This window comes from Leuresthes tenuis, unplaced genomic scaffold (genome assembly GCF_036924035.1).
Source record: "Leuresthes tenuis unplaced genomic scaffold, fLeuTen1.0.hap1 SCAF_4, whole genome shotgun sequence".
Lineage (NCBI taxonomy): Eukaryota > Metazoa > Chordata > Actinopteri > Atheriniformes > Atherinopsidae > Leuresthes > Leuresthes tenuis.
Window position 1 is genome coordinate 12,530,831 of NW_027325358.1, and position 12,499 is coordinate 12,543,329.

At 39.7% G+C, this 12,499-nt stretch overlaps 1 protein-coding gene across 1 annotated transcript; it reads left to right on the forward strand.

Annotated features, from left to right (window-relative positions):
- The first annotated feature begins 6,742 nt into the window (after window positions 1-6,742).
- On the forward strand, window positions 6,743-11,821 carry LOC140305018 (protein phosphatase 1 regulatory subunit 29-like). The gene is made up of 4 exons (XM_072383800.1): window positions 6,743-6,946; window positions 7,671-7,820; window positions 8,729-9,723; window positions 10,151-11,821. Exons 1-4 carry the CDS (start codon window positions 6,743-6,745, stop codon window positions 11,715-11,717), a joined length of 2,916 nt encoding a protein of 971 aa, XP_072239901.1. The 3' UTR covers window positions 11,718-11,821.
- The last annotated feature ends 678 nt before the right edge of the window (window positions 11,822-12,499 follow it).

Genomic DNA, 12,499 nt, shown 5'->3' on the forward strand with positions numbered 1-12,499 from the left:
TTACTTCAACAGCAGAAAGTCAGAATACAGTAGACCAGACCTCGGAGACAGTCTTTAATCTTTCATCTTGTTTTGCTTGTCTGTGTAACACAGAAATAAATCTTACAGGCCCCGAATGAATAGATTAAGTATTTGTAAGACTTTTTTAAACATACCCATACAAATGGAGGATCTCATGTATTTTCTGGTTATGTTAAGGGATCTCATTGGATGTTCTTAAAATAAAGAAGCATTTACTTTAATTAGCACATTTTTTTTCAGTTTTTGGCATATCTCAACACTGCATCATTTGAATCTAATAAAAAAAACTACTCCTCAGCCAGGCACTGAGCCCTGAACTGCCTGCCAACAAAGAAGAGAGTTGCTTTATACTAGACAGCCTCCACGTGTGACCATGTGCATATGTGCAATTATTCTTCTTTCTTGTACCACAGTAAAAATGAACACTAAAGTAGCAATTCATAATGTATTTGTTGGTGATCTTAGCAGAGACTCTTTTATATGCCAAGAAAACTCCTTATCTTTCTGGCTCAGACTGAACAAAATTCAGGATGTGGTTGCTCTCAACTTCAATAGTAAAATAAGAATTAGAAGTACTGTGTTTATGTTGTCATTTATCATCCTGTCGCCTATCAGTCCTCATCTCTCAATTTCATGTAAAAGGTTATCCTTGAAGAGACATTCAAACCCATATTAGCACATGTGTTTTATACATGAGGATGCATACTGTACAGCTGAGCACAGAAACCCACTAAAATGAAAGCTGTTGTATTACTGGTACTGTAACTGTATATAGCTGGACTACAGCTATATAGCCTAGCTATATATCTATATACAAGTGTATGACCAGGGCAGAAATAAAATGTATAGAAATCATAGAATTGGCCTCAATATCTTCAACTCATGGTGTGACTTAGCCAAGAGGCTTGACGGTCTGCATTTGAGATCATAACCAATCACAGCCTGCCCTCAACGACATGTACACACTAAAGGATTGGAGAGTGGTTGTGACGATGCCCAACAGCAAAACTGGCAAAGACACCATATGCCTTCACAACATTATCTTCATCATTTATCTCAAACTAATTTGGTCCCCACAAAAAAAAAAAAAAGATGCATTCTTACTCGCACAATCACTCACAAGTCTTTGAGGAAAATGGCTGTGCCGGTGGGCTCAGTGTATAAGAAGACAATTAAGCATAGGTGATTCTTGTCCAGAGACCTATCGCAGTACAGCAGACCTTAATTAGGGCCATGGTAATGAACTTCTGTCCAAATAACTTCTGTGTTTCTGATTAAAAATGAGGAGGGAGCTTTAGAAACTGCAACCCATAAAAAGGCAGGAGCATGGCTGTTAAGCGCTTCGATGCCAGTTCTGATGTTTTGACCCAGTAAGAATGTAACGTAATGCTTAACCATCATTACTCCTTCACTTATGAATCAAAGCTGTTCTACAAAATGTAGCACTGCAGACTTGTAGGTTTGTCAATTAGCCACACTGAACTTCATCACGGAAATGGTCATGTTTAATATTCCATCCAAGGACAGTTTAATGGGGCCGCTCTTTGACAGTAACCCAGTCCCAATGAAAACTGATGACCATTGCCTGCAGTTTTTACAATCACAAATTTAATTAAATTAATTTGTGATATTGGGGCTCAGAATTCTCAGTCTGATTTCCCAAGACCTCAGCAATTAACAATCAAGATGATTGGTGCAGAAAATGTGTTTTTCTGATTTGGGTGGACTGATCCTGAAAGACTAAGCTCAGCAGCTAAACCAGATAAAACAAGGCTTCCAGAGGGTGTGTGGGAAGAGGGAGAATATTTATTTAGAGATGCAAACAATCTGTTCATCTGACTCCTGTGCTACTTAGAAAAAAAAAGTATGTTGTTAATGTATTCGTCAGACATTGTGGTTACAGTTGAGTCAAGCTGCAGTTAGAGTTCAATCTGCGAATTTAGTTGCTCCAACATCCTCTTCCTGAGTATAGATGCACATGAAGAAGTACACCGAAGTATGTCCATTCCACAATGCTGTGTACTGTGTGAGAAAATGTTCTTTCTCTCAGGGAGATCATTGTACTTGTAAGATCAAGTAGCCATTTTCTTTAAGTTACTTGAATGGATTTTTGTCAGATGATGCTGCATTTAAAAAAAAAATCAAGATTTTATTAGAGCAGAGTCTAGAAATGCTTTAAGCAAATGTGAGCTGACATGTCATCTTAATGGGCAAATTTTCAGTCTCAATTTTAACACTTGTGACACTTGTGAAGCTATGTGACAAAAAAAAAAGAGAAAAGATTTTTGAACAAGAGTACCTTTCTCAAGAATTCAGTTATATTAATGTACACTTCTGTCTTACTGTTTTTACAAAAAGATGCAAAAAGAGTTATCTGAGTGTGTTTGTTTGATTTTAGGAGCTTCGATTTCATATAATTTCGGTTGGAGCAACATGTTTACATAAATTTTAAAGTACAGTTTTGGTTGGGATAGCACACAATGATTTTTCCTAATAAATCCACTCAACCATTATAGAACATGACAAGTGGCTGAAAGCACTCAGTTCCTGAAAACTTCTTTTCTAGTCTACTATACCCGTGGGAGTGTGTTTCGTAGACAGCAACAGATGTTACAAGCACCCTAAACAAAAGTGGAAAGTGTTCAGAATGCATGGGGGCAAGATAGGTTGAACTGAGAAGGACGGGTTTGGCTGTGGGAGGAGGAAGAGGACCAACAAACTATAATGTAGCATACATAAATGTTTGTGTTATTTACAAGTAAAAAAATCTAAATTGGAGGTAGACTGGAAAAGAAGAACATGACCAGGCCCGAAAAGCAAAAGAACTTGATATTTGTGAAGAGGAAAGGGCTTGTGACTAATAGAGAGAAAATAACTTTTAATTAATTGATTTGAGTAGAACAAGGCAGACATGGAGAGAGAATAAACTATTTGCCTAGGATTTAAAAAAAACAATGTAGCAGCTTTACGAATAGAGAAAGAAAAAGGAGCAAAAAGCATTAATGTGAAGGAACAGTGGGGCAGCTTTGAAAGTAAAGCAGGCTGGGACTCACAGATAGTCGAAATAGGCATAATTTTGAGCTCTACTTCAGTGGTATTTTTGTACTTACTACGAGGTAAGGATGACTGACAGGTTGTTTTATTTATTTTTTTATTTTTTTCGCTGCCTGATTGGTCCACATATTGACCTCATGTGTGGTTAGCTATTTTACTCATTCTCTGTTGGGCCGATTGACTGGATTAATTTAGCCTGCTGACAAACCAAAAAGCTGTCTGACTGATCTTTGGCCTGTGTGAGAGTTAGTTTTGGACTGATATGGTGTGTTAGATTTCAGAATCACTGGCTGACCATTTGTCTGATACACTTGACAGACTGTGGGGGGAAAAAAGTTAAATGTCATGCCATGGTGCTTATTTCTCACTGTACTGTATCTGTTTTCTGCCTCTTGTCTGTCTTGATTTCTGTTTCTTTCTTACTGAGTGTAAAGTCCTACCTGGCCTGCAGGATAGTTGTCTTACTTTTGTCTTTATTGTTATTCTTCTCTCAACTCTTTCATCTCATGCGATGGCCGAAGATACACAGGCCACCTTGTGAAGACAGTGTATTGACTTACATTCTGTGCTCTAGATATGTGATTCCATTCCTTACTGCATTTTTTAATCAACGGCCAGATCTAACCTTAACTGTAAAAAAAAAATCCCTCTCACCCTGGCACACAAAGAATAGAATGTACATTTAGCATTTATAATTGCATTGCTACAATCAGCGCTCCAGTTTCTTTTATTTTTTTTGTTGTATGTTATTAGGGTATTGGGATAATTGCTGCTAATAAGCTACATAGGCACTTGACAAGGAGGATATTTTACTTCACACACACACAACTCATGATTCGCATTTTTTTGTAACAACCCTGTTTAACTTTTTCTCTTCAAATGATATATATAAAACATTCAATGAATGGCGATTGGCATTTTGCACGGTGACATGCTGCCATTCAACAGTAATTATAAGATTCTAATCATCTAGTTCTTCATTTGTTTTTCTTACATACAAACCTTTCAGCCTCTGATTGCATTTTCAAAGAACTGTCATCACTATGTTCAGGTTCATTTCCATTTCTTGTGAGGACACTCCTTTCTTTCAGCGTCTCTTCCCTAGTGATGTTGCTGTGAGGACAAGCAATGCTGAAAACACAAGTTTTCTAATGGCAACCCTGAACACATTGTGTTTTTACTCATGGTACTTTTCATTTGTTTTGTGACCTGATATCATTTGTGCTGTTTGTTTGATGCAGCACTTTAAATAAAGTCCAGCTACAAGGGATAATTAGAAATAAGGGCAACATGGTTTGAAGGAGAAAGAACAGAGGACTGTTCAGATAGAACAGTCTCTTTCTTTGGATTCCTGTCAAATCAAAACTCTTGGCTTGGATATGATAAAATAGGCATATCACACAAAAGGTGTCAGGCTGTGTTTTGGTGATGAAGCATATTCATTTGTGTTTCTTTTTGAAAGGCAGCATAGATAAGCAGGATTAAAACAATGCAGGCAGAAGAAAGAGGTGGATGGAAAATTGGAGAGAGAAGAAGACAGGCAGTCAGATAAAAAGAAATACGGAAACCGACAGCTGGAGTGAGTGACAGGAGAGTGACCCAGAAAATAAGACAGAAGGGAGTGGTGTGGTCAGGATCATTACAGCATCATAAATAAAGAATATGGTTCTGATCTAAGCTGCTGTGACTGGACTGGGCAGAAAACAACTTCCTTTTGAAGTGAGTCATGACTGGCTTGTCTTTCATGTTTTTAGAGCACTAAATACCACGTCAGACAAGCAATCAAATTGTATCAGTCATATAATGTTAAAAAGAACTAAAGAGAGGGAAATTGTAAAAGTCTGTCAAACTCTTGAATGATGGGGCATTCAAATGGGCAAGACAACAGTTTCAGAGACTGGATAAAATGAGAAGAATAAAATTCTATGTGAGTGTAACATATTGATTCTCTGATAAATTATTACTTTCCTCATTTGATACTATAAACAAGTGCTCACATACACACATGTGCTAAATACACTCCCCCAATGTCTGCTTCAAAGCTGAATAATGAACAAATTAAGAATGCAAGTGAAAACAAGCATTCTGGCAGTGGTTCCATTGTAAGATTAGAAACTTCTTTTTGTAGAGTTCACCTCCATATAATGATAAAATATAATGATGAAAACAGTACAGGATCAATAGCAGGTTTAAGGCCTGTCATGGAGGTATTGAATTGTCTATATAAATTCCATAGAACAATTTAAAGGAAGGGCTTGAAGCTGTTTGGGGTGTGCAGAAAAAGATGACCAGAAGGTTTACTGAGAAATGCCAAGCAACAGATGATGAGAAAGTAAAAAAGCTGATTGAACAGGCTATTAGGGATAGGTCACTTTAAAAGATGCATCTAAAACAGGCTTTTACTGCTGGGTGGCAATATGTTATTTATTATTTCTTACTGTCTCAGACAATCAAATCAAATCAAAGGGGAATTCATTTGAAACGAGAAAAGGAAAAGGAGTGTTGAAGAAAGGTCTCTCTGTCTTAGTTGTTATCAAGTTGCTGTCATTAATGTTTTGGAGAAACAGATTTTGCCTGGAAGGGAATCAAAACTTTGGAAACAAATTAAAAAAGAGAGGGTCTGTGGTGATGAGATACATAATATTTTACGCTGGATTAGAGCCTAATCCATGGTTAATCCTCTGAGCAAGGTAAATAGCTAAATGTCATCTAGTATCCTGTTAAACATGCAAATTATAGCAGCCCCTCTCTGTTTTCCACTTAGACCATCTCCTTGTTTCCACTCCTATAAAACTGCAGCTATTACATGTTTTATTGTTTCATTGTACAATACGTGAAGGCTAAAATGGTAGAACAGCAGCTGCAAATTTGCAAACCCCATGAACACTGAAAAAAAAAAACAACAACACGCACACCAAAGTAAAAGTGTTGCTTTCAGTTTTGGCAATTCACATTTTTTACTAGTGCATCAAATGCTAGAGTCTGAATGGAGGAGCTGCATTTCAATCTCGTATGAGGCTCCTAATGAACAGGAATAAATAGAGAGCATAAGTCTCCTTACAGTTAAAAAAAAACAAAAATTGATAAATTCTCTGGGCTTTATTAAGGGTTAATTAAATAATTCTGGCTTAATGGATTTATCACTGTGGAGCCTTCAAGAGGATGAGTAGCAGAGGCATTGGATTCATAACTTTCTTTTCTTTTAGAAAACAAACACACACCCTTTTAATTCAAAACCATCTAAGATGTATACCGCTGTTCTGCTTACTCATAATTGTTTGTAATTATCACTATTAGTGTTAATGTTCTCTCTTCCTTCTTTCTATCTGTGTTTCATGTAGATATACAACCTATCTTTGAGAGGGACTGCATCTTCATCTGTGTTATCAAGACGTGCCGCTATCAGGGGCCATGAGTTGCTGCTGGGGTGACAGTCTTCAAAACCCTTTGACGTGGAAAACCTAAAATGGGGACAGGCAGCCCTGCTCCAAACTAAGCTTTAATTATCACGAAGAAGCTTTCCGTTCTCCTCTCTCTCCACTCGGATTTGCCCTCCTTGCCTCTGACCTGAGACTGTTCCAGTTCTGAATTTGAACTGCTGCTCTCTACCAACTCATTTTTTTTTTAATTTCCACTGAGGTGACATCAAACAGTTTAAGTCCAAACCATGGTCAGCAGACTGTGTTTGTCTTTCCTGTCTCCCTCCCTGTTCCTTTCTCTCCTGCTTCCTGCATTGTTGCTCCTCCACCTGCCGGGTACTGTGAGAGGGGACTGCTGGCTGATAGAGGGGGATAAAGGTTACGTTTGGCTGGCTATCTGCAGTCAGAACCAGCCTCCATATGAGACCATTCCCCAGCATATCAACAGCACGGTCAGTATAACGCCTTTCTATCAGTAGACCTTTTATACCACCACAGCCACCTCTAGTAAACTGTTTGCTTCCATGTATTTTGATGCATGCATGGTATTGTTACCATGACTGTTGCAAAACTGCATTTAAGTCTAATTTTGTGTTTATCTAACATAATACCCATACTGTGAATGGGAAGCTTTTGGTTGTATATGGGTTGCTTTAATAGTATAACTGTTGTTTTAAAACAATATTGATTCACAATGTTGCTTCACCATTTTTGGAACTGCAGTTACATATCACATAATTATAATAAAATTCTGTTACAGTGATGGTTGAATTGTAAAGCTGTTAGAATAATATCAAGGCTAAATTAATATACAGCAACTCAAACTAGGTCTTTGGAGCTGTTGCACAATTATTATGTAATGGCACATTTCATTAATTTAATTTAATTAATTAAATGACCTAATGAAAATCTTACGCAACTACTCTCCAATTTTAGTGTCAATATTTATTCCTTACTCTAGAGGGATGTGCAGCTGCTTGCATACAGAATGTAAAAATGCAGAGTGTTATCAGATATATAATTGGGGAAACTAGTCATTAGGCAGCAGTCTTCTATGTTGCTGCCAAGAACGTTATGTTGACGATATGTTGATTCCATTTTTGGCAGAAATTTTAGGTGTTCGTCTATGGCTGCGATGTATCACTCGAAAATCATCTGCTATCTTTTCTTTTTTAGGTTCATGACCTGAGGCTGAATGAGAACAAACTCAAAGCAGTGCTCTTCACCTCTATGTACCGCTTTACAAATCTAACTGACCTCAATCTAACCAAGAATGAGATCAGCTATATTGAGGATGGCGCCTTTGCCGGACAGGCCAACCTGCAGGTCTGCAATCAGTAACCAAAATCTGTTTTTGTGTCTTTACTTACACTTTTTTGTTCTGCTTTTTTTTCTTATTTGTATCTGAGGTAAAATTGACAAGGTCCAAGAAGTCCTCAAGACTTCAGAAGAATTAATCAATTGGCTGAATAATTATAGTGTGTAGCAATCAAGATGAGAGGAAGAAATTGAATGTTTAAATTAAATGTAATTTGATTTATTTATCTTAATTTACACACCATGCTACTTTATGGGGTATCTATGTTTAAAATATAGCTATTTTGTATTTACTGACACTGTGTGTACTCTTTTATAAAGTCTACAAAAGTTACTCCACTGTGTTTCTACAGTCTGAAGCTGGACAAACCAAACACTGACTCTACAGTTAGCCTTCTTTGTTTTTGGCTTTCTTATTAGTTTTTTTCTACACGCTCATAAGAGGAGGGTTAGGTGAGGGTATTCAATTGACTGATGTCACTAAATCCTACACACTTACATGAGTTATTGTAAATATTTTAGGAAACAAATCTTTTGAAAGACAGAACTGAAAAAAATAGTCCTCTTCAACTGTATTTATACACTTTTCAAACAAGGTTTCAAATTTTGTGTTGCTATTGTAACTGAAATCATATTTAAGAGAAAATTCTTAATTAAGCAGGTTATGAAAAGGACACCTCTCCAGACAGATTGTTTATATCAAGTGTGCCATGTTGCAGTTATTCTCATGTTTATTTCTGGGGAATTTTTCTGGGGAATTTGGGTTTTTTATTTTGATAACATTAGCAGCATAAAGTTTTGAAACTAATTGAGTTAGAAATGCCAACCAGACAAACCAAATGATAATTACTTTTGGTTGTTGTTTTTACATGTCTTTATTGAATATTTCAAAAGTCTATTGTGTGTTTCCATGTCAGGTTCTCCAACTTGGATACAACAAACTGACTAACCTGACTGAAGGCATGTTGAGAGGTCTGGGTCGAATGCAGTGTCTCTTTCTGCAACACAACCTCATTGAGGTCATCGCAACCAACACTTTCTGGGAGTGCCCCAATCTCAGTAGTCTGGACTTATCTTCCAATAAGTTGGCTCGTGTTGACCCATCTACCTTCACTGTCCTTACCAGGCTGATGGTGTGTGAATTGGCAGGAAACCCATTCCACTGTGGTTGTGAGCTCTACAGCTTTCTCAATTGGCTGGAAGAGTTTAATAATGTAACCCACACCTATGACCGCCTTCAGTGTGAAACCCCTCCAGGAATGACTGGTTACCCACTCTTGAGCCCAGTGCCTGGCCATGGAAGAAATGCTCGTTATATTCTTTTATCTGACTGTCGTGATGGTGTGATCATTCCAGGAATTACCTCCCAGATGCCAGATCCAGATGGCTCAGGGATGGGTATGGACAATCCAGACCAAGGCCTGTACCAACAACCAATTGTATCGTCCACTCCCTACCCCAGCTCTAACCATCAGATATCTGTGAAGCTTCAAGCAGTGTCCCTCAACACTGCCTCTTTAATAGTGCACATTCCACATCCATACAGTAAGATGTACATCCTCTCCAAGTACAACCACACTTATGCTGAAGACATCATGCCTCTTAAAAACAAGACAGAAGTAATTACTTTGGACAAATTGAAACCTCATACTAACTACACTTATTGTGTGGCTTCTAAAAGTAAAACTCAGCGCTACAATCACACCTGTCTGTCCTTTACTACACGGGCTGTGGGGTCCGAGGACCATCGAACCAATCCATCAACAACTACCCACTACATTATGACCATCCTGGGATGTCTCTTTGGCATGGTCATTGTGCTTGGATTTGTCTATTACTGTCTTCGGCGACGACGCATCCAAGAAGAAAAGCAAAAAGCTATAAGTGTGAAGAAAACAATTCTGGAAATGAGGTGTGAAATTATTTAGTATGTTGGTTATTGAAAGTCTGGGATGTTTTAACCACAACAGATATGACAGCAACATTTGTTTTTACGGTGTAATTTCTATATTTGGACTAAGTTATGTCGTAGGAATGGATTTATTTGTTTTATTGCTGTATTACTTTGGTCTAAATGTCGAAAAACGTAATCAAATTCCAATCTACGTAAACAATTCTTTCAACCATTTTTGTATTGCATTTTTTGGCACCGTAAGTTTGCATAATCTATATGACATAATCTATTAAATCAGAGATGACTGTCATTCTCTTGTAACACACACACATGCACACACACATACAAAACTAAGGAACAAGAAAGCAACTTAAGTAAACAATAGGGGACCAAATGATGAGTCCAGATGTATTGTTTGTTATAAAGTGAATCTATGCTTCTTTAGGTATGGTCCAGAGGCAGCTGCTGCAGTGGCCAATGACCCAGGAGCCATGCAGCATCTTCAGGAGCAGGCTCACCACCAACACCACCATTCAGGAGGAGGGGGAGGCAAGCTGCCACCATCTGCCTCTTCTAGTACAGGAATGCTCCATGGATCAGCCAACACCAGTTCTTCCCGCCTCTCCACCTTGCCACAAGTAGAAAAAATGGCCACTGCCTTCTCTGAGGCGATGGGCGGCAAAGGCAATTACATGGATGTTAGGACAACAGGAATGGCAGGGGAAAGCAGAGATGGAGTTGTGGCTGCTGGAGGACCAGGGGTAGGAGGGGAAGTAGTTGTTGATATGCGTGGTAGAGCTGAAAATGGGACAGAGGCTGGGGAGGATTCTGATGATGATGGTCGGGGCTCAGCATCAGAGATCTCCACCATCGCCAAAGAGGTAGACAAGGTCAACCAGATCATTAACAATTGCATTGATGCCCTCAAGTTGGATGCCTCATCTAATGTTGTGACCACAGCTGACAGTGGGAACTCTGTGTCCTCTTGCCAGCCTCCTTGCATTGCATCCCTCCCTCGCAACCTTCTGCCCCTCTCTCCAGGCCATCCTGGAGATCAGATCATGGCATCTTCTCCTAAAGTGTATTCAAAGTCTCATCCTCAGCCTCACCCTCAGCCACAACCTCAGTCCCATCCTCAGCCCCACCTACAGCTACATCAGCAGCCTCATCCACCTTCTATGGCCCCAGTACCCCTGGTCATGCCCCTGTCTGAGCGGCCTGGCATCAGTGGTGGTGGGTTTCTCTCCCCTCCTTACCGTGACCCACCCCCAGCTAATGCAGTGCGGCCCCTTCAGAGGCAGCTGAGTGCTGACACTGCTGTAGTGAAAAACCGTTGTGGTGCTCCTGCTGCAGGATCTGTCAAGAACGCAAGAGTGTTCAGTGTGGATATCCCTGAACAGCGCAGTGATCCATCCAAGTACCCAACAGAAAAGGGTAGTCCTATTGGTTGTGGGGGAGGGAGTGGAAGTGGAGGTAGCGCAGTAGGGGGTTGTAACGGGAATGGAAAGGGAAACCTAAATGGTGGTGGGGTTAGTTTGAATGGGGGAGGAATTGGATGTAATAATGGCAATGGGGGTGGATGTGGAATCGTTGGCCCTGGGCAGCAGCACCACTTGGAAGTTCAGCCAGACTACCACAGCTCTGAGCACAGGCACTCCTTTCCTGCACTCTACTACGAGGGGGGTAACGAATCGCCCTCACCAGCCCAAAAAGCCTCATTCCTCAAGCCACTGGGCCGCACCAAGAGGGATGCCACGGCCACCTACTCCCAGCTCTCCCCTTCTCGTCACCACAACTATAACTCTGGCTACTCCTCCAGTCCGGAGTACTCATCTGAGAGCACACTGCGCATCTGGGAGCGATTCCGACCATATAAGAAAAGTCCCAGAGAAGAAGCATCCTATATAGCAGCAGGCCATGCCCTGCGTAAAAAGGTGCAGTTTGCCAAGGATGAAGACCTTCATGATATTTTGGACTACTGGAAGGGTGTTTCTGCCCAACAGAAGTTGTGAGCTGGAAAAGCAGAATGTAATGGCCTATGGAAGATTGTGAGGTGAACACCAACAGCAGACTAATAAAGGGAATAGATGTATATGTAGCAAGAAAGATAGATGTTTCCTCAGAATGTGTGGTGACATGGGTCTTTCAGTCACCGGTTCAAACATAAAGAGGAATTCTCTCTGGGTGATTTTTAAAAATGAATTTGATGACAGCTAATTGACATTTATAATGGTTGTTCCCAAGTTTGTTTTTTCTTTTATCACAATTTTGAGTTGTTCAGTTATAATGAACAAGAATCAAGCTGTTCATTAGACTGCCTCATACTGGGCACTTTGGTCCTTGCAGGCTTCACAGACTCGATGACTCCCTGCTAATGAGCAAAGTTAGGGTGGTGACAAGCTAATGTCTTCTACCTCATTAATGACACACTGTAGGTGAGCTGTCTCTCTCAGAGCAGCACCATTCAAGATTTAAGCCCTGTCCATTTTTTCTCTAATACCATCAAACCGTTCACAAAATCCTTCCACCGCCTGCACCTGCTCTGCTATAGAGGTACCATTTAGGGTGATAATGAGGAAGCAGGATGAAAAATTAAGTGGATTTGTATTAGAATAGTCTGAATCCTCCTCTTTGGGGAAAACACTAAATGATACTTATCAGTCTAATTGTTCTCCCCGGTAATTAGCTAGCGAAAGAGAAGGTCAGGGACACTGTTTGTTGAGAATGCTTATTGATTTGAAACATCCTGCTACATATGTTCAGTGAAGTGTAGACATGTAAGTTTGTGCATGCT